At 33.6% G+C, this 22620-nt stretch overlaps 1 protein-coding gene and 1 non-coding gene across 3 annotated transcripts in view; one reads left to right on the top strand and one right to left on the bottom strand.

Moving 5' to 3' along the window:
* Positions 1-2250: 2250 nt before the first annotated feature.
* LOC150101803 (uncharacterized) overlaps positions 2251-22620 on the bottom strand; it is a 113042-nt gene continuing 92672 nt past the window's right edge. For both annotated transcript variants that reach the window (XM_090400334.1, XM_090400332.1), the window contains exons 7-16: positions 21667-21748; positions 20983-21098; positions 17029-17145; positions 15170-15277; positions 13429-13580; positions 11185-11294; positions 8615-8730; positions 8279-8440; positions 5168-5365; positions 2251-4168 (exon numbers count right to left, since the gene is read on the bottom strand). In XM_090400334.1, coding sequence (XP_090256460.1) covers positions 2744-4168; positions 5168-5365; positions 8279-8440; positions 8615-8730; positions 11185-11294; positions 13429-13580; positions 15170-15277; positions 17029-17145; positions 20983-21098; positions 21667-21748 — 2586 coding nt within the window. In that variant the 3' untranslated portion in view covers positions 2251-2743. The remainder of the gene's footprint in view (positions 4169-5167; positions 5366-8278; positions 8441-8614; positions 8731-11184; positions 11295-13428; positions 13581-15169; positions 15278-17028; positions 17146-20982; positions 21099-21666; positions 21749-22620) is intronic.
* TRNAS-GCU (transfer RNA serine (anticodon GCU)) lies at positions 11691-11772 on the top strand. Its single transcript has one exon. It is a non-coding gene; the product is annotated as a tRNA-Ser (tRNA).

The raw sequence follows: 22620 nt of genomic DNA, 5'->3' as shown, positions 1-22620 counted from the left end.
CTGAGTTCTTATTTAATCAAAGATCCACAATGGCATCCAAATAGGAATATTTTCTTCTAGAGATACGGAATTTAATAAATTGTTTGTGGATTATTTAAAACGTGTAAGTGTGTATGTGTGTGTGTGTGTGTGTGTGTGTGTGTGTGTGTGTGCTTAATATAACTAAATTCCTCAATTTTATTTATTTATTTATTTTTGTTTGGGATGATTCCAGTGTTATATATGAAAATGTGATATTACCTTTTTTTTTAAATTTAATTAATTTATTTGTTTTAATTAAAGCGCTCGTTATCTATACGACTGACATCTGATTAGGGGGGAATCACTACAGTCAGTTACAACCCGTTGCATTACACATTCACCTGCTAAAATTTTTTTTTCGTAAAAAATATTTTGATAAAATTATATTATATTATATAATATAATTTGGTAAAATAAAATTTCATAAAACTACATAAATTTATAATGTTCGACATTTAAATGCACACTTACTACCGCAGCCGAACTCATTCTCGCCTAGTAATTTCTTCTTCATCAGCCATTTTATGTCCACTACTAGACGAAGTAGTGGACATAAAATGTCCACTACTAGACGATATGCCACTGACTTCCTACCATCTCTTTAATCTCATCCTCTCACCGTTTCTTTGGTCTTCCTATAACTCTCTTTTTCCATCTCTGGGATAACATTCTGATATCAACTTTGTCCATTTTTGAATGTCACTTCTTGCACCATGATCTGCTCATTGCCACTTGGATCTTTAATGGCAGTTATAATGTCTCGCACCCTAGTCTGAGCTCTGATCCAAATATTGTGCTTTCTATCCAGAAATGTAGTATGGAGTTATGTTTTTTCCGTTATCCTCTGGACAATCCTCCACTTATTGGTCAATTTTTTAGTTCAAGTCCACTTTCACATCCGTATGTCATGACCGGAAGTATACAATATCGAATATTTTTCTTTTAAGGCAGATTGGGATGTTTCCTTTGAATGCTTCACAGTATTTTCTAAAACCTATCCAACCGTGTTGAATTCTATAATTTCTTCGTCACAGCCTCCCTCTACTGTGGTCTTTTCTACTAGGTAAGCATAGGAGGTTACTGTATAATTTCTTGGTATTCCATTTGCACTGGCTTTATTGGTGATGTATTTATTATACATTACTTTTTTGTCTTTGTTTACTTTTTAATCCTTTCTTTTTACTTTCTGCATTAGTAAATTATATTAAAATTTTGTTACAGAAGTATCTGTAGATAACTGTGTGATCGTACTTAAAGACACAAGACCGATTAAGTGATGATTACTAGCCACTACCACTTGCATGAAGCAGATACTTCATGTAGTGAAACTATGTGGAGTTAGCCCACTCACCAGGGCAGTCGCCAGATAAGATCGCACTGAGGCAAACAATTAAATTCGCCCCTGATGGATTATAAGACAATATAAGAAAATCGCCAGTTGCTATTTTGTTTTTATTACAAGAGAAACATTAATGCAAAACGATTATGTAATAATATTAATTAAATGTTTGCTCTATGGGGATATCACACAATAAAACTGTTTATAAGCTCTTCAAAATTTAAATTATAAGCTGTGTCTGCCTCTATCGATATAGTTGTTAGACCAACCAATCTTTCTTGGGTCAACTGCTGTTCGCAAATAATTTTTAATCAGTTTAAGCTCGGAAAAACGTCTTTCTGCACTTGTAGCGACGGCGCCTACCGCAATATTGCTGAACGAGTGGCCCACGCCGTGAGGCAGGCTACCTCAATGCTACACTCTGCCGACGGTACTGCCACTCATATACTATTCATATCTTCATTAGGAACCTTCGTCTGCAGTCATTGCTTCACAGGATGGCAATATGGTGAGCTTCATATTTAGGGAAAGCTTGATTTAGAAATATTAAATTCAAGGAATACTGGTAATAGCGATTTTTTCTTTTTTTTCTGCGATCTCTCAATATATGCAGATCATATTCACGTATTGACTATAATATATAATATAAGGTTCTCCTGTATGTGAAAAAAATAAAATTTTAAATGCGAGAAAAAGAAAAGAAAAAGAAAATTGTTTCCAAACTTCTCCTATTAAACCGTTTTGAGTAATTCCAGGCAAAAGAGAAGAAAATTTTATTATTTATAAAATTTTACGCTTTAGCAAGAAAATCACAGAAAATTTTGTAATATTTAAAGGAATTCTTATCAAACATTCTTTAGACAAATTGATATTTGAAGCAATTTATCATATACTGTAAATCACAAGAAACAATATTCAAACAATCGCTCTAAATCTAATTACTTAATCTACAACCCAGACGATTTATTTGAATTATTGCCAATTTTTTATTTATTTATTTTTTTCAACAGTTTATCAATAATCTAATTGAACATTCTGCGCCTTAACTTTTCTATTTCGCAGAAAGGGAATGCCATACTTAATCTTTTTAAAGATTTCCCTTAATCATCAATTTGATTACGAATGAAATTGAAATCACGTTTTAATTAATGTCAGAAAATTATTTGCAACAAATCTTTGTACACTTACACCGAGATGTATCGAAAACAACGTTACTACTAACGGTTAACATAAAACTTGCAAAATTATGAAATGCATCATATGAGAATTAAATTTGTCGTAAATTATTTTAAGAGAAATTGTAGATTATCAACGGCAAAATATTAAAACCATGGTTATAAAAGGCAGAAAAGGAAGTCCTGAAACGTGTTCTTTTATATCGATCTAAGAAGGATATTTTGGGGTTTCATCTTCTTGAATTGAAGTCCCACTATCAGCACTGCACCAGTTCATTCCCCGTCGACGGGGATGGGCACTACGCGGTCTAGATAAGTCCAAAGATGTGTCGTTTTCGACATTAGAAAACGATTGCTCACTTGAACAGTCTCGTATTTTGTTACGACGTCTTCTTCTATACTGTCTAGATGAAGAGGATTTTTCCGACACCGTTCCCTCTTCAATGGAGTTGGTTCCGATTGACGACATTTGCACAGAACCTTCCGTCTCTGGTTCACTACATTCCTGAATATTTTGCAAAGAGGATCTCTCGAGAGTGTATCGCCTTCTTCTTTTCCGTTTTCGGTCGTTTTTACTGCTTTCTTCTAAATCACCAATTGTGTCTTCTTCCAGTTGAAATTCAGTTTCTGGTATTTTTTCCTCCGATTTTTCTTCTGATGTGGAGAATAACTCTCTGAGTTTTTTCCGTTTCTTCTTCTTTTTCTTTTTAGTCCTCTTTTCTTTAATAGGTGAATCACCTTCCTCGGCAAAACTATCCGTTTCTGTTCCTGGTTTTGGTTTACTTTCTATTGATTGTAATATCATGCCTTGTGGGAACGACAGGTCTACATGAACTATGCGTTTAGTCTTTTGAAAAATCACTTCACGTTGTTGTTGTTGTTCTTCTTCTGCTATGGGCGCTATTTCTCTCTTTTTAAATGAAATATACTCTGTAGAGGGTTGGCAGGGATGACTAGATATTATTTCAGTGGATTCGTCTTCTACACTATCACTTTGCAGTTCTTTGGCAGCAAAGAGTGGTTTCCGAATTGGTGGCGCACAGGACACATTTTGGACATCTGTTTTCACAAGAATTTCATCATCTGGTAGAAAAGAAGGATTATCAAAACCCTCGCACACACTGGAGACATCAACTACTTGATATATTTCTTCAGATTGTGTCAGTGTGTTGGAAGATTCGTTGTGACTGGTTGCTTTAATGTCTTCTTCAATATTTTCTTTCAAGGGTGTAAGCGGAACTTCATCGGAGAAAGTGACTTGACCAAATAATTCTGTCAAATCAGATTTCTCCTCATTAACTAGAATAGGAAGAGGAGGTGGAGGAGGAAGTGGTGAATGGGAGACCTCGGTATTAGGCTGAAGAACCGGCGATGTGTTTTCATTTTTATCCAAAGCAGCCATTTTCAACTCTAAATCATGAGCAAATGCAAGCTGGTCAAGGGCATCTACTAAGGTGTCTTTTATAGGAACTGCAGGAGGACCGGTGGCTTCATTTTCAGATTCATCACCTCTAATGGTATTTCGTGCTCCAAACTTTATAAAAGATGCTTTTTTGTTAAAATATTTAGCCCGAACTCCTTCTGCAGTGCCTCCGCATTGGCGAACCTCGGTGACCAGCCTTTTTCCAAGTCTCTGTAAAATAATTCAAAGAAATATTAGAATCATATTAAATAGGAGTTTGTATTTTTATTTATTTATTTGTATTTAATCAATTAATTAATTTTAATTTGTTTATTTATCATTTTTATTTTATATGTGTATTAATAATTTAATTAATAATTTGTATACTACTACTACTACTACTACTACTACTACTAATAATAATAATAATTATTATTATTATTTAATTTGCAACGTGTAAATAAAAAATATTCATTAAAGTGTTATTTTCAAGAAATTCATTTCAATTTTTTCACTTAGCATGACAAAATATTCAAAATAAAACGGTCACAGGTTTCACTTAGTTTGCAGTTGGTTCAATTTTAAAAGGTAGTGAGTTGCTATGGAAAGAAAAACAACTAGCTCTTTTTGTACACGAGGCGTGAACAGAAAATTGCACCTCTTCAGTAGTTTCATAGCAACTATTTTTGCTGAAAAAATTAATGCATAAATAACAAGAAAATTAATGATAATATAAATGCTTATTTCAATTACAAGATAATTAGTCACGCCTAGCGTCATCTATTGGTAGGTAGTTAACCTACCTTTGCAGCCGATGCGTAAAGATAGTTGCGTGGCACGATGTAATGCATACCTCATAAGTACGTATGGTGTAGCGTACGCTGTCTATTTTCGTTTTTCATTTTGTAATTTTTTTTAATATAATAATGAAAATTATTCGCCTGTCGTTGTTATGCCATGTTACTCTTTTACTAATTAAAATAATAATATATTAACAGAATTTTGTGATTTAAAAATCCAGCCATTACAGTCATTACGTAACGCACAATACAGTATAAATTACTTCCCCCCCCCCCAAAAAAAAAACCTACGGGAACAATTAAGAATCAGAAAACAAGGGGTAGTGGATAAGGGGGAAAATATTCCCCTCTCATACTTCTTCTTGATTTCTGTTTGTTCTGATTTATTTTATCTAATAAGAAATGGAACAATGACCTCCGATCTCCTTACCTTCCAGTTAAGGAGGGCTCCTTTTCGTTGGCGGGCGAACGACTTGGATTTACTTTTAATCACCATTACCGCTCGCAGTTCATTTTCGGGGTTATCATCAGGATCTGAGGAAGGAAGCTTGATTGAATAAGTTTGTACATGTTCTCGAGCTATTTCCTGTGACAGTCCTCTTTCTAGAACTACAACTATTTTAGCCCACTGCCAAAAAAAAAAAAAAAAAAAAGATGAAGCAAATCAGTCATTTGATATAATTAGTTATTCATTTTATTTTAGTAATGAAATATTGTTCATCCACTTATCGATTCTCGATCTATCTATTGACACTGTGGAGCTATGTTAATAATAACGTTGAGATCGATATATCACTGAACAAAATATAAACTTTAGAACCGCCTTATATTTAAGTTTTATTGATTTTTCCAAAGCTTTCGACAGCACTGAGAGAGACATTATGGATAATTATTAGAAAGTATGGAATTCCTGACAAATATGTGAGAATAATAAAAGAAATGTGTAAAGGAAGTAATTGTTTGAGATAAGAACTGGTTTGTGACAGATTGTGTAATGTTTGGACTACTTTTCTAACATAGTCATCTTGACCGAATTATGAGAAAGTTACGGGCATAAGGAGAGGAATAAAAATGGGAATCCTATATCACAACTAGAAGATCTAGATTATTCAGATGACATAGTTCCGATGACAGCAAAACGACGCACTGATATACAAACAAAATCGAAAGCATTGCTTAAAACAGCTGAACATCTTGGACTTAAGATAAATACGAATAAAGCACAAGTTCTTAAATTGAACAACAAATGGCAGAAATAAATTAAAATCGATCAACATGCAATAAAAGAAGTTCATTTTAAAAATGTCAGTCTTGGCTTCCAAGTTTTAAATTTGAAAGCCAAGACTGATGGGAATCACCCAAATACCATAATAAAATAAAGATCTTCAGTAGCAATGTCAAGGACATATTATATGGATTACAAAGATAGAAAGTAAGAAAGAAATAGGAAGCTAAATTAAATAATTGTCAAAGTGCTTGCATAAAATATTAAAATAATTTGTCCGCAATGTATAATAAATGATGAATTATATAAACAGATAGAGCAAAAAAAAAGTATAACAGTGAAATAAAATGAAAGAGATGAAAATGGATTGGACAAGTACTGAGAATGACAGAGGAGAGATCCCAAGGATAGCTTTCATATGGTTCCCAGAAGGATAAAGGAAAAGGCGAGAGCCTAAACCAATTTGGCAAAGAATGACAGAAAAAGAAAGAAGGATGCTGGTTGGAAAGCAGCAGCCATCCTTCTTTCTTTTTCTGTCATTCTCTGCCAAATTGGTTTAGGCTCTTGCCTTTTCAGCAGAATTGGTTGCAAAAGACAGAATTAATTGGAGAAGATAGATCTCGGCGAGACACGAAGAGGCAGGTTGGGAGGTTCGCATTGCTTTTATCCTTGGTGTTAGTCGTAACTGGTTCTTAAGAACGAAAATTTTTAAAGGTTTAAAATACAAGTTAACTCAACTCCACCAATCCTTTTTTTTTATTTTCCGAATGGAATAGGCAGAACGCTTTCAGCCATAACTGTTTGTAAAACGGTTGGCAGACAGGATTTTCCCTTAGTCATTTATGGTAGGTAAGTCGAATTCATGCCTACTAATGATTTGTGAACTTGGGTGCCGAGAGTACCACCGATGTTTACAATCTTAACCCTCTCATGTTCACAATCTTAACTCTCATTACTGTTTGAAATAGTGAGCTCTACAGGTAACTTTTCTGATTTGCAGTTAAAAAACCTAACTTTCATAGAGGAAAAAAACATACCTGCGTGCTTGAAAATCAGGCTAACTCACGGAGCGCAATAAAAAAAAAAAAAGTCCAGAAAGAATTTCTACCGTTGGTGACAAGAATCAAACTGAGTGATCTTTCTTGGATTAGTTTAGCGTTATGTAGTATAAGCTATCCAGGAGACTACAATATTTTTAAATTATAGTTGTTTCATAAAACATCTATAATTTATAAATTTCTGATGGTAAAGAATTTTGAATTGTGTGTCTGAGGAAAACGTTCATACTTTGAGAAATGCCTTTCCTCATAGATTCCATTGAATTTAATATTAGATCAAAATATTAATTTAAGACAACTGCAATTGTCTTAAACAAGATGCTGCAGAAAGTTTTCCCTTTCGGTGTTTTATCCTAAAGACTTTAATCTATTTTTCCTATGCCAATTTTATTTCCCAAAAGGAGTCGACAACACTCTCTCTATTATTTATTTATTTATTATTATTATTATTTTTATTTATTTATTTATTGTAATTCGTTTGAGAGCCAGTCCTCTTGAAATCGTTTCCTGCATTGTTTTCAGAGATGTTTTTCTTGATATTTCCACTTCCTGTTCGACTCTCATTTTCATAGCTTTTTCTGATGTCCTTCTCCTCCCCCCGTAATTATTTGCTCTTAGAAACAGCTGTCACATACGGAGGCATTCTTTCATATGTGCAAGAAAATATGAAATCATGAAAAAAACTCTAAAGGTATTTTTTCCTTATCATCTAGTACAGCGCTTCCTAAACTGTGGGCAGCGTCCCCCTTGGGGGCCGTAAGTTTTGTTGAGGGGGGGCTGTGAAATAATGAAAACAAATTTAAAATGTTTTAAGACTAAGTAGATTTTTTTTATCTTAAAAGAAACGTATTTAATTTTTATTATTTATTTTTTTTGTTATTTTTTATATTTTAATGGAAAAAATCACACATTGGTGTTGGTTCACAAATTTTGCTTCCTGCGTATTTCGGCGCTTAATGAATATTAGTAGATATATGCTTATTCATATAAGTTTCATTTCAAAGGTATTGATAAGAAGCACAAAAAATTACAAACGCAAAATCTTGAATTGTATTGAATATAAATACAATAAATATTATAATATGTCTGTATTACGATTTTTTTTCGATGGGGGGGGGTCGTGAAATATTTTAATTTTTCCAAAGGGCCTTGGCATCCATAAATTTGGGAAGCACTGATCTAGTAGACCTGTTACGAAATTAGTTTTCATAGTAACTTTATATTTTATACATATTTTCAGTAACAAAGCATTGCTTACTTGTCTCATCCATTCTCTTTCCGACTGTATGATGACCTCACAATAAGTGTTTCCCATCATTGCTATGAGCATGTTAAGCAACAAGATGGGTATGATGATCATGAAAGCAGTGAATACCAGCCGAATTGTCAACTTATAGAAGGCATACCCAAAGTGTTCGTACTGTAAAGAAATAAAGAGAAAAGTAGTTGTCACGAAGTTATACAAACTATGTATAATGTGTGCGTGCATACATATATAAAGCGTTTTGTAGATTCGATTTTTTTTTTCATTGACTTTATAGTACTATGATAGTAAGTATTGTTAATCTAAGGATGTGGTTTTATTCCAACTTACCTCATATACTCCAAGGGTCATGTGAAACAGAAACATCCACGTTTCGGGATATGAATCCGGGAGACTCACCTCCTCTCCTTCCTCTGCTTCGTCGTTTTTGGAGAGAAAGTGGAAGGCTGTGGAAATAACATTCAAGATGTTGTAATTAGGCAAGTAATTTTAATTGTTATATTTGAAATGAACAAATAAAACAAACGGCCTAATGCCTTTATTCTCCAGAGAGAGAGAGAGAGAGAGAGAGAGAGAGAGAGAGAGAGAGAGAGAGACAGGAGTTGAAAGAGCTCGTTTAACCTAACTTTTTTAAGACAGGTAGACAGTCAGCCTTCATTGATAGTGAGCTCAAGATATCAATGAATCGAGGGTTTTGAGGAGGAAGGAATTTCCTTTATATGATATTAATGAAAGGAATAAAAAAATAAAATAAAATAAATACTCTAATTCCGTTCGTTCCAAAAGGGAGTCAGGTGATGGCATTTACCCTTATCTAGCTTATTCAAGAATGTCTTTTTAGTATGTAGTAGACAATAAAGCACGTGATGTCCAGCATATTAAATATTCAGATAATATTGAAGAATATTATATGAATTTTATTTACATAATATTAATGAAAGTGTTGAGAGTTTTTACACTTGGTTATACTATCAATTAAAGATGCCAAGAAATTACGCTGTTGGTTTAATCCTTTATGTACGCGTAAACAAGCGATGTTTGCGCGTGAAGTATTTACACGACTCGGCTACTTGTATACAGAGGCTGATGACTTCACATCAATTGCTTTAATATCTCATAATGCAAAACACATATCCGTATGGACATGTGTAATGCTATGCGTTATGAGAAGGCCATACCCAGACCGGTTTCGATCTTTATTGAGGTCTCATCAGTGGGAGCTAGACTCAGAAGAGAAACGAAGTAAAGTCGATTTTCTTAAGTTATGGAGTTGAAAAAAACGAATTTCTGGGAATACGAAAAAAAAGCACTAACCCATGCCAAAATAATCAGCTAACTCTAGGACCAGCTGAAAGAAGCCCAGAAAAGGTTCCTACAGTTATCAACACGAATTGAACCCCCTTAACAATCTTTCTTCAGGTAGTCTAACGCTATGCAACGTATAGTCCTCTGGAAATGACGTTTACATCTATAGCGCTAGGCAGCATGAAGAAAGACTGTTCTAAGTTCAGTTCTACTAGAGCAACTTTTTCTAAGCCTTTCTTCTAAGCGTTCCCGAGGTGGTCGATCTCTGGCACAGGCAAACGGATTTTTTCTTCCTCTCCCGAAAACTCGGGTTTTTCGTTCCGTAAACTCAAGTAAATCGACTACAGAAAGCCATATTATTTTAGAAAATAGTGTATTGCATTAATGTTATGGATGAGATGTGGTACTGGTCTCTGCTTGGTTATGGTGGAGTTTGACTGCCCCCTCAAACTCCAAAATTGGTAGATAGGGATAAAATAGCCTCGCCTACTCCCTCATAAGGAATAAAAGGCGTTAACGGATTATTTTATTATTTTATTTTTTACGGAGGGAGGGATCAAGCGGAGCTCTCCCAGTCCTAACTACCTTTTTTGGAAGATCAACCTTTCAATCAGATAGCTAGTTTCCACCCTTACTATCAGTCACTGATAACCGAGCTCATGGCTACCACTGATCTTATAGATATCAGTGGTGCGGAATATGGTGGATAACTATTGCCATTTTGTGGTCTTAACATGTATGTATTGTATGTGTTGGTGCAAGTCCTCTGTGTTGTTGTTATTATCATTTTATTTATATTTATTTTTAATGAGTTGCAGGAAATAGAACATCCGAGTTTCAGAGGGGAATAAAATTATTCGTCTGTGCCGAAAATCAACTATCTTGGGAACCAGAATCAGTACCGCCGACAGAGTGTAGCATAGAGGCAGCCTGCCTCAGGGCGCGGCTTAATAAGGACGCTCGTTCAGCCATATTGTGTTAGGTGCCGTCGCTACAATTCCTGTTAGTGTAGCAAGTGCAGAAAGAAGTTTTTCCAAGCTTAAAGTGATTAAAAATTATTTGCGAACAGCAAAGAAAGATTGGTTGGTCTAGCAACTATTATATCGATAGAGGTGGTAAGCTTATAATTTGAATTTAGAAGAGCTTATAAACAGTTTTAATGTGCGATATCCCCGTAGAGCAAACATTTAATTAATATTATTATGTAATCGTTTTGCATTAATGTTTCTCTCGCAATAAAAACAAAATAGCAATTCAAGATTTTCTTATATTTTTGTCTTATTATCCATCAGGAGCGATATTTAATTGTTTGCCTCAGGGTGCGATCTAACCTGGCGACGACCCTGAGCAGAATAGTTTATAGGAATAATCTTCATGAGTAATTTAAAAAAAAAAAAAGGGAAAAAAAAAAGGATTTCAGCATAGTGTATGTTGAGAAGACAACCAATAACACAAGAGTGCGCCACGGGAGCATTAGTGTGATTTATATATTGGGGAGGGGTGTTGTTTAGAAAGGCTTTTTGAAGATTATCATTATAGTACTCCTCATTTCTATTTAGAACAGTGATATTACGTGAGATATTAAGTTGACTCACCTTGAGTGAATCCCAGAAGGAAGATCAGATAAATGATACTAAATCGGAACATATCTCCCACCAGCATATTGTAGATCATTGTGATGAAGGGTCCTGTCAGCCGGATAGCTCTAAGCATGAATAAACAAATTACGATTTCTTAGTAATAACGTCTGAAGGGTTGGTAAGTATATGACAACGCTTTTTTGTCAGTAAAATTAAGAAAACAATGTAATAATTCAGTATTAGATTATGCAATACGCTAGGCTGTCAGATATAATGCTCATTAGTGTTTTGAATAGCAGAGCAGTGTTATCTTATATCTTATAGAGATTTATAAAATAATTGTTTCTTATTATATATTTCAATATAACTATTGAATATTTTAATTAAAATGCACAGATATAATCTGGATTGAAGCTGTTCTCAAAGTGATAAATGAAACATTTACCAAATTCATTTGATCAAAAATACATTCCAATTACCTGCAGTTAATAAATTACTTAATCGTGATAGTTAGCATGTAAGACGAGGTGGCCGAGTGGTTAAGGCGATGGACTGCTAATCCATTGGGGTATCCCCGCGTGGGTTCGAATCCCATCCTCGTCGAAGTTGTTAGTTTTTTTTATACGATATTAGAAGTTATTTATATCACGCAGATATAAAGGTAATTGAATTTCATTTTTTCTTCTTTCCTTTTCGTTTAACTTCTGTAAATAGAGAAGCGTATCATGATTACATCAGAAAGTGGATGAAAAATAACTTCAAGTACATATATGCATAGTCGTTCCTCCACTTACTAACGTTCCGTTCTGAAGATCTTGTCGTATGTCGGAAATCACTATATGAATCATAAGGATATGCAAATAGCATGCTTGAATTCTAAAATGTGGGGACATGTTTGAATATATTTTTGACTAATTTTACTATTTGTTTATAGTGAAATAATAATAATAAAATCCGCTAACGACTTTTATTCCCTTATAGAGAGTACGCGAAGAGGCCGTTGTAGGCCGCCTAACTTTTTTGGTCTTTATTATATACATGTAGATTGTTATATACATATATTGTACGCCCACAGTTCATAGAGCCCGGTCTGGTAGATTGCCAAGAATAGTCAATTCATTCTGAAGGAGAGAAAGAAATAAAGGATGTACGAATTGGTCACCAACACGCGAAATCACGTGCTTTATACGTAAAATTTTCGAACTGTTATACAAGCAAAATAGTTACCACTTTAAAAAGTACAATGTACATAAAAGAAAAGCTAATTTTCCAACGTGTAATAATAAACAATTCATCCCACAATACGGATTGATTACCCTCTTATCGGAATGGATTCTCCTTCTTCTGACATGCGCACAAGTGTCGAAGGGTCTCGCATCTGTGGGCGTACAGTAATAATGTATAAATTATAAAAATTTCGATTTATAGTACTGTACTGTAAATCGAATCGAATTTAAGCCTAGTCGTTAAAAAAAAGGGTCTGCTCCATTGCTAAATATAGCTTAGGCTTTTCTTTCATATTGTTTTCAGGAGCATCACGATTTTCAGTAATATAAAGTATAATTTTTTAATTTAACTCGAGCTAACAACATTTTTTTAATCGTTACAGTATGAACTCAAATATTAAACAGCTATGTTCCGAGAATCAAGCTCACCTTTTCACTGAAAAGATATGGATGATTTCTCTTCTTTTTCGTAAATTTTAATATTCGATCATTTTCATTCATAAAAAAATAAGAAAAATTATTTTTTCGTATTAAGCGAATATTTAATTATCAGTTGCTATTATTGGAGATATTTTCCTTATTCTGTTTAGCCGATTTTAACGCAAATAAACGAATATTATTATTATTATTATTATTATTGTGATAAATTATTTTGTGTTCATATTCTCATATTCTTTGTAAATCTACTTGTCATTGGTGTAAAAATGAATAAGACATTTCATTTTACCTCCTTTAGATTGTTGGACTACCGTATATAATTAACTGTTTGAATCTCTTAATTATCAATATCTGAGCAATTATGGAGAGAGAGGGAGGGGGATCCTCTTCTCTAATGTGCCGAATTTAGAAAGTGTGCTATCCTAGATATCCAAGGCCACAATCCTCTAATGATAGGACGCCAAGGAAGGACAGCAGACATCATTACAATTGGTCCAGGATTGTTCACTCTTTTAGCACGAAATTAGAGATACTACAACCGTTTGATAATTTTTATTTATACGTACTAAGCCTGAGAAAGATAGTGAAAACATACCCTGCAAAGAAAATAAGGAAGAACCACGAACCAGGCAATGCCAGTGCAAGAAATTTGTCCTCATATTCACGCTCACCCAGAACTCGGCACGGGATGCAAGCAAGGATCAGGAGGTCGGAGAAGAGAAAAATGGCTTTGGGAGGATTACTATTCTGGAAATAAAATAAAATAAATAAAATGAGGAATTTTATTCATATGAGCTATAATGATAAGTAAAGTACAGATGGTTTTAAAGACTTAACAGTGCATAGCTTTCATCATATTATACCACATATCGTGTTATACAAAATACGGAAGAAAACTTTTTTAAGGTTCGTGTTCTGCAATACAAACTTAAAATACTTTAAAATACATAGAATAACAGAATCCAGATTGTTACGCATTCGAATACTACATTACATGCATTAGTCTCAAATTTCATTTTTTAAATAGCTTTTTTTTTGTTTTGTTTGGTTTGCAAGCATATAGTGCATTAGTACTACGAGTCGGGTTAGTAGATAATACGGAAATTCTGCTCTGAAGACCAAACATAGAACTTTTAAACCATTTCAGACCTCCAATAAGCAAGATGATGGTCGCACACCAGGAGATGAAATTCATTCATCTCCAACTTAAAGACAGTCGCAAAACATCTATGCTTAAGGCAGATTCTAACACAAGAGCCTGTTGGTTGGAGAGTGGATGAACTCATTCACAGGTTAGGACATCGTCTCAATCTCAACATCTGAAGATAAAAACCTTTCAGTTACGTGCATCTACAAAGTGAAATTGAAATTCTTAACTTTATTGGCAAAGTTAGCCCGAATCACAACAGACAAATATGGAAGCGACGGGAGTCAACCATGAAAATGTCCGTTCGGGTGCGCTGGTGTCATTCATTAATTCAGTAAGACCTGGGAGGAACTTTTACTCGAATAACTTTTATAAGGGTTAGTAAGGATTAGTTAGCCTGTCTCATACGAAGGCGCCAGGGCTATTCCTCCTGGAAACGAGTTTTTCCACTCTACAACTAAGCAAATTGGCCAGAATATTCAGACATCATAGCGGCCTTAGTAGCTTCCGCCACAATTGAAAACAACGTAAATCAACCCATTGGCTCAATAATTGACCTAAAGTCTTTTGACTAATATACGGGAGACCATTTCGCAAAACTTTAATATAGCTGGAGACAAATTTTTTCAGTATAATTTCTGTGGTCCTCTGTGTGCAGCGCAGTTGGAAGAACAACGGGAGATTGCACCTTTCGATGGGCGTTTTTATATGGCGTTGGGAGTAGGTAATGAATAATGATCATCATCATCTACTCCCAACGTAAGAGTAATAATAATAATAATAATAATAATAATAATAATAATAATAATAATAATGTAACTGACTGAATTAAATAAGTATTTGTAAACTAGCGAAAGATCTGATTCTTTTAATGGTATCTGATATTGGTAAGACTGAACAAAGTATGCATTTTTTTGTGTAATATGAATTATTAAACTGTCATAAAGCTGTTCCAATTGCAGATGCAGACATCCAGCCTAGAAGAATCTTTTCTTGATTATTCAGTTCATTAAAACAATACATCAAGTTATTTAAATAGGCAGATAAAAATAATCTACTTGTTAAAAAAAAATTGGAATATATATATATAATGCTAAAGTTTGTATAATAATTTTTAAGACTTAGCATTGGTTATTTCTTAAATTATCAAAGCTAGAGAGAGAGAGAGAGAGAGAGAGAGAGTACTTACAAGGTTAATTAGGAAGCCCATAATTCCCTGTGCCCTTATCTCTTCTACTTCCTGGAAGATGAACATGCCGCATCCTACGGACACTGCAACCTCCGCACAATAGCGACACTGAGGCAAAAATTAAAAAAAAATTACATTCATAATCACATGATGTTGGGATTTTGTGTTCTCTTGTCTACATAAAAAATATACATAAACGAAAAATACAGAATGAATCAAAGGTAAAGGTCTCATTCGCGAAAGATTTTGTTTCTGTTGTTGTTGTTGTTACGGGGAAAAAACTAAAACCTCTACTAATTACTTCCCATTTTCTTCAAATTACGATCCAGTTGATTATAGTCCGCATTGGGAATGCTACTAAATGATTGTAGTCATGTACAATACTAAAGAAACTTCCAGCGAGAAGTTGTCATGGGCTGTTTTCTATTAGTTATCAACCAGTTCGAGAGATTCCAGTACAGCATCATAGATTTAAACATACAGGCTTGTGTCGAAACACTGGGTATTGAATTCCATATCCTCAATTTTACATGAAAGGATTGCTACGTACAAATCAAACATTGAATCCAATAATGCTCAGATTTCACTTTTGTATTTGTAAAATTTCCATAATTGGACATTGGATCAATTGAAATATGCGATATGTAGTGACGAATCACAGCATGCCACACTCTTCAAATTAAATGGCCATGTGTGGCTATTAAGAAGACATGCATCACCGGAATGTAAAGTCAACATCACAATGTATTATCACTTATGCGAAGTTTTATGGTATGGCGAAGCTTCTGGTTTGACTAGAATCCCCCTTGTGACAATATCCAGAAAAATAAACACGAAACATTATATTGTATTGATATTCTGGATGAGTTTGCGTTTTCCATGAAAATGATTCGGTTAAATATCAACAAGAACATGCATCATGTTATACCGAAACTCCACATCAGTATGGTGATTTGACGTAATGGAAGCACAAAGATTAGACTTCCAGCACAAATTCTGGATCCCAGCAATAGAGAACATTTTTGGGAACTCTTGGAACGTCATTTGAAGATGAGGCCAGTAGATCTATCTTCGCTACAGGAACTGAATGTATTTTGTATGAATGTATGAATGTATTTTGGTGGAAATGAACCAAAAATACCCACGTGTTTAACACCCAGGAGGGTGTCTCTGTAGTATCGGTAATCTGGATAAAGATGACGAATGGTATCTTCATTCTATGAACTCAAGTGTCCACCTAATTTTTCCAGCACAGTCTATGTTATCTAAGACGTCCTATAATAACCATTCTCTCTTCAGAGTGCTTTTCATCTCCAAGGCGGTAGGGGAGCCACTGGGACAGCGATTCCACTCTCCCTAGGAGAAGATGAGTTTCTGGAACCTCAAAGCCCACTTGGTTTAACGCTTTTTGTAGCGTTCAAACCCGTATGTCGGAAGATCATTTCTAAAGCTGTTTCCAACGAAACTGCATCTCGATGGGCTTTGTATAAAGTTAGATTCAAAGTATGGCCTTTAACATGTTCATTGCCAATCACGCGATGCGAGTGCTCACCAAACGACCGATCACGCGTTATCGCGTGGACATCGCTAACTAAATAAAAAAAAAATTTTAAAAAAATTGGCCACTACACGAAATTCCAATTTTCAGCTTGGCAATGAAAGTGTTAAGAGGAAATTCCTAACGTACCAGATATTTCGCGTTAAAGAAAGAGATTGGCGTTGCTTTGTTATATTAAAAATGTCTACATGAAAACTTAACCAAAGGTTTATTATAAGGAATGAGAGCCCACAGACGATCGCGCGTGTTTGCTGACATGAATAAATAAACAAAACAGATGAATGATCAAACAGCTACTTACAATCGATGTAGCATCGGAATCCTCCATCAGTTCCGGTTTACTCGGTCTCAAATAGACAGCGATGCTGAGTGTGATGAGATGAAGAAACATGATAGTCAAACGCTTTATAAACTGATGCTGCAAAACAAATAAAAAAAAAGAAATTAAATCAGTGCCAATTAAGTGTGAATGCTTTAAGATCTATTTAAAATGTAAGATATTTATGTTTAATTTTGTTTATTTCTAAGGTTTCTAGGACGATAGAAGATACGAATAAAAGGAATCACACATGGAAGGAAATAATAATTATAAATATCATATAGTACTAGACAATTCGTAGTTAAGTAGGTGGTGACGCTGTTCTTGAGAGGGAAAATCTACGGTTTGAATCTCGTCTAGGATGGAGGAACTTTTATAATGTCTTTTCAATTGGGAGTTAGTGGATCCTGGACGGAGGTGAACGGTTTTTATTTTTAATCCACAAAACGGACAACACACGCACATGTAGTAATACAGTAATCTCTCGATTAGTGCGCCCCCGATTAGTGCGTTTTCGATTATTGCGCCTATATACATCTTAAAAATAAATGTTACAGATTTAAAAAAAAAATTCTATCTATACATTTTTATGGCTAACTATTTTAAAAAATCACTCACTAGAATGAAATAATTTAGTTACCGATTTAAAACATTTTACAAAGTTATTTTTAATGTCCTGCTACACTACTTCCATGTACACTATGTATACTATGTTCCAAAATTTACCGCCAATATTTATGTCGTCTGCTATAGTACGCCCACAGATTCGAGACTCTTCGACACTTCTGCGCATGTCACAGAAAGGAAAATCCATTCCGATAATAGGGTAATCAATCCGTCTTCTGGATGAGTTTTTTATTATTACACGTCGGAAAATTAACTTCTCTTTTATGATCATTGTAGTTTTTAAAGTGGTAACTATTTTTGTTGTGGAAATTTTATCTGTAAACCACGTGATTTCGCGTGTTGGCGATCGATTTCTACATCCTTCGAATAATACTATGCTATACAAAAGTATAATTACATAGCGCTTTGATGGTCGTATCTCGTGCCTCCTTTGCAATGTTATATGAGTGTATTTTTCTTACTTTTTTATTTTAAAGTATTTTCCCAAGCTTTAATCACGAGTAAAAGAATTAGTGATCAAAAAAAGTGGATGTGTGAAAAAGATTCGATGATGAAGAGAGAAGCAGTAAAATTTGCAGAAGAGTAGAAGATGCAATAGGGCCATATCCTCGGTTGTATGAAAAAAAGAAACAAAATGCCCCTCAAAACTACGTTAGCTCAATTCTTTGTTAGATGATCCCATAAAATTTATATTCTGAATATGTTTTATTGTCTTTCACCTTCATGGTTTTCCTTTAACTAGGCCCTGAGACATACCTTAATTCTTTTATACAAAAATTAAAGTTCAAAAAAGAAATTTGAGGAACGAATTATACTGTTTCCCCATAGGTTATTATGTAATATATATATATATATATATATATATATATATATATATATATATATATATATATATATATATATATATATATATATATATATATATATATATATATATATATATATATATATATATATATATATATATATATATATATATATATATATATATATATATATATATATATATATATATATATATATATTCGATTAGTGCGTTTTCGATGAATGCGCCTGTTTTGAAGAACGCATTAGGCGCACTAATCGAGGGATTGCTGTATACTACATAGATAATATAAGATAAATTGCTCTATCACAACAATAACTAAATTGGATGGGACGTTAAGAGGAAGATAAAAAGATGATGATCCCATAAAAGTGATGAGAAATATGGCTAATGAAGTATTAGCCGGGATGATAAAAATCTGGCTAAATCAACCACCAAGTTCAAAATGACATGCTTTGGGCAGTACAACACACGGATACTCGGGGAATATCTAGACTACCCATTGGATTTTCTAGAACAGACTCTTTTGAAGATGCCAAATAAAAGAGTTTTGACAGCCATTTGCAAGAAGTCCCTCAAAGTGGTAGATTATAATTCGTGAGTGAACTCTTGTTCCGTCGTGTTTGTGAATTCTGATGTGTGTTTGGAAGAGCTATTCATGCTATGAAGTGAGTTTTGCTCTACACAGAACGAATAATACTTTCGTTGAGCATTTATGACTATTGAAACATTTCCTGCGCCAGATGAAATGGATTTCCAAAAGGATTTTCTGCAAATGTGATATAGACTTGTTGTGAATCAATTAATTGGCACACAGGCTTTCAATTATTGTCTCAATGAGGAAGGATAAGTTAATACTTTGAGATCCTAGGTAGTATGTAGACGCAGCTAGACCTCCCCGACGTTATCCCTATGAATATCGTTAAAAATGTTTAACGATATTGAGGCACCGCATCAGAGAATTTTGAGCACTCTAGACTACATTTTAAATTTCTGAATAAACATTTCATTGATGATGTAAAAGATTTTGTGGTTTCTACTTTTTAAAAAACCGTTCAGCATAAGATTCTATTTTCTTCTTACAATTTATATATTTACATACTGATTAGAAGTCAATTCATGTTTTGTGTGTGTGTGTGTGTGTGTGTGTGTGTGTGTGTGTGTGTGTGTGTGTGTGTGTGTGTGTGTGTGTGTGTGTGTGTGTGCGTGCGTGTGCACGCGCGCGCTCAATATCACCACTTTCAGGATGAAACTAAAGAATCCATAATAGTAATTATATAAAATCAGAAGCCAACGGAGAAAACTTTATTCTATTTGCTAATGAAATTACCTAAAAAGCTTTAGTGGCTCCAAATAAGGTTCTTTACACCTTAAAGTTTTTATCTTATCTCTAGCTTCTCGAACCTATAGTCTCTTCTGTTACAGACACTACACATCCTCCCCATCTTCCACAAAACTAGGTGTCCTTTTCTGCTTAAGACACTTCTTCTCACTAATACAACTACTACCATGGCCTAAATTCCGAATCGGCTCAACATCAGAATGCTATTTTCACATTTGGGATGGTGCAACAAAACTTCCCTAAAATGCTTGTTAGCCAACAGAGGGCATTTCAGTTAATAGATGAGCAACTGTTTTACTCACTAAAACCAATCACGTTCTCATAGATTCTGTTCCTGCCTTATGCCTTTTCTATACATATTTTTACGTCGTTATGCTGAACTATCCATCTTCATTCATTCATTTCCCTTTAATTCATTTCCCTGTAAAAATACGAACAGCCTGTGGTCAACTTCTTCCACTGTCAAGCTTCTAGTGCAAACCACCCTCTCGTCCGTTTCTTTATCCCTCCCCTCCCCTCCAAAGACTATACAACCTTCAGCTATCCAAGAAACATAGCGAGTTCCTTGGCACCGTTAGATAAGGTCCGAATTGAACACATTTGCCAAAGCCTTCCGAATGTTGTTCCATGTTTTTTGTACCATTTAAATGCGGACTTTGTTAACTGATGATGATAATGATGATGATAATAATAATAATAATAATAATAATAATAATAATACTGTTGTGAGCACTAATGGTTTCTGAAAAATCGCTTTTTTTTCAGCAATCAAGTTTCGAAAACTTGAACTAGTAACTAACAGGTTACATGATTTTATTTGATCTTTGTTATAATTAGTAGGTTTAGCAAAAGATTTTTATCTGCGAAAACTTAAATGGTGGTTTTTATGACAAATGTTGCATTTCTCCTATTGTGTATTCATTTACTATTTAATTATGTTGAAGAGCGAAATATCATTATTTAGTATAATATAACGCAACAAATACATGTGCAGTGTCTTAAAATGTAAAATACTCGTGGTCTTTAAATAATGAAGTCTGATTTAAATCCTTAAACGATTACTAAAGATCAGTAAACTGTCATATGGTAAGCTTCTAAAAAAAGTCTAATAGTTCCGATTAGAGAAAAGATGGAATATTACCCTGGCAAACGTTTTCCACTTCTCTTCCAAAAGACGTTGAATAACACCTCCATCTAACATGTTCAAGTGTTCATTACTCTGGCCATTCAGTATAAGTATCAACGCAGAATTCCGGTCTGTAAGAGGGGATAAAAGTTTATAAGATACTAAAAGTAGCATTCATAGAATGGTTATAATTCACTGAAAATAACCATCTCACTACAAGTAATGTTAAAAAGATACAGGTATATATTTTTATTATTTATTATTTTATCGTAATCCCCCACACGAAAATACAGCTAAAATTTTAAACATAATTAGTCGTGCGTAGGTTGTTATTCCTGAATAAGCAATATCATCAAACAGTGTTTTTGGCAAAATGCCAATGCAGAGGACACGTAAATTCTTTAAAAATAATGAAATTGCGCTTACAAGTAAAATATTCAACAGCACAAGCGCTGAACAAAAAAATCTAGAAAAAAAAAAAAAAAGACCAACTTAAAAACACTACAATCTTTTGGTCGTCTGGCATAACTGTTGAAAACGGATTTATATATTTTAAATACTTTTAAAACAGATAGTAAATAAACGTAATATAATATAATTATCAGTACATTTAAGACTTATTGAAATAATTAATTAATATCGTTTTAATGCATTATTCCTTTTAGATTAACTGTTAATATTTTAACAGTAATTAATTACTTGCTCTTCCAACAGGCGTCAAACTGTCTAATTCATTCAATGGATATCCAGAACATGTGATGTTACTGTACCTCCAGAATTCCTAAAAATTCAGATTAAAAAAAACAACTGAATTAATGGACATATAAATCATGCGAAAATCAATACATTGTGCTTAATCAATGTTTGAAAATATGTCCACAGCACATATTTGTTATTTAATTTTACTTAGTATATACTTTCCTAAATGACAATGTTTACAGATTCTTTAAATTTAAGTCGGCTAAGTGACAAATATTAGTAGATAAACTGGCAAAAACACTTACTTTTTTATTACCTTTTTGTTTTCTTATATACTGTATACAGTATTTAGATTTTTTTTCCAATTATAGTATTTATTTCAATTTTTAATTTATAGTATGATAACTGTATCTATTTATAGTATGACACACACACAGCATTTATGTGCTATCAAACTTGATATTTACATACTATTTATATACAATATCAAGAAAAAATATTCACAAACGGATGGTAATATTGCTTATAGCGCCATGTAACAGACGGCAGTATGATGTTCATCATTGCGCCATCTGTTATTTAAAAACGAAAACTGAAATAACACAATTATACATTGGAAACAGACGAAAAATCGTTTTAGATTGAACTTTATGTAGTTTATTTCACAACTTTATGAAGTTCATTGCAGAGAATATATTATTAGTGAGCGTCCAGTTTAAGAGTAGCCCTAGGAAGTCAATATATTTAATATAGAATATAATATACAGGATATGTCAAAACTATGTTAACACTTTTATGGAATGAACATTTAAATTTTATTTTAAATTATATTTAAAAATATTTTTTAAATTTTACAATAAATGTTTTTTTCCGTTTAAATGTTAACATAATTTTGACATGCACTGTCTCGTATAACACGACGTTTCATCCTAATTTCACAGGATTTTTTTAGGT

The sequence above is a fragment of the Typopeltis vanoorti genome, chromosome 11, assembly GCF_054136105.1.
Source record: "Typopeltis vanoorti isolate ZY-2024b chromosome 11, IOZ_Tvanoo_1.0, whole genome shotgun sequence".
In the NCBI taxonomy this organism is placed as follows: domain Eukaryota; kingdom Metazoa; phylum Arthropoda; class Arachnida; order Uropygi; family Thelyphonidae; genus Typopeltis; species Typopeltis vanoorti.
This window is presented reverse-complemented; position numbering and strand designations above follow the sequence as displayed.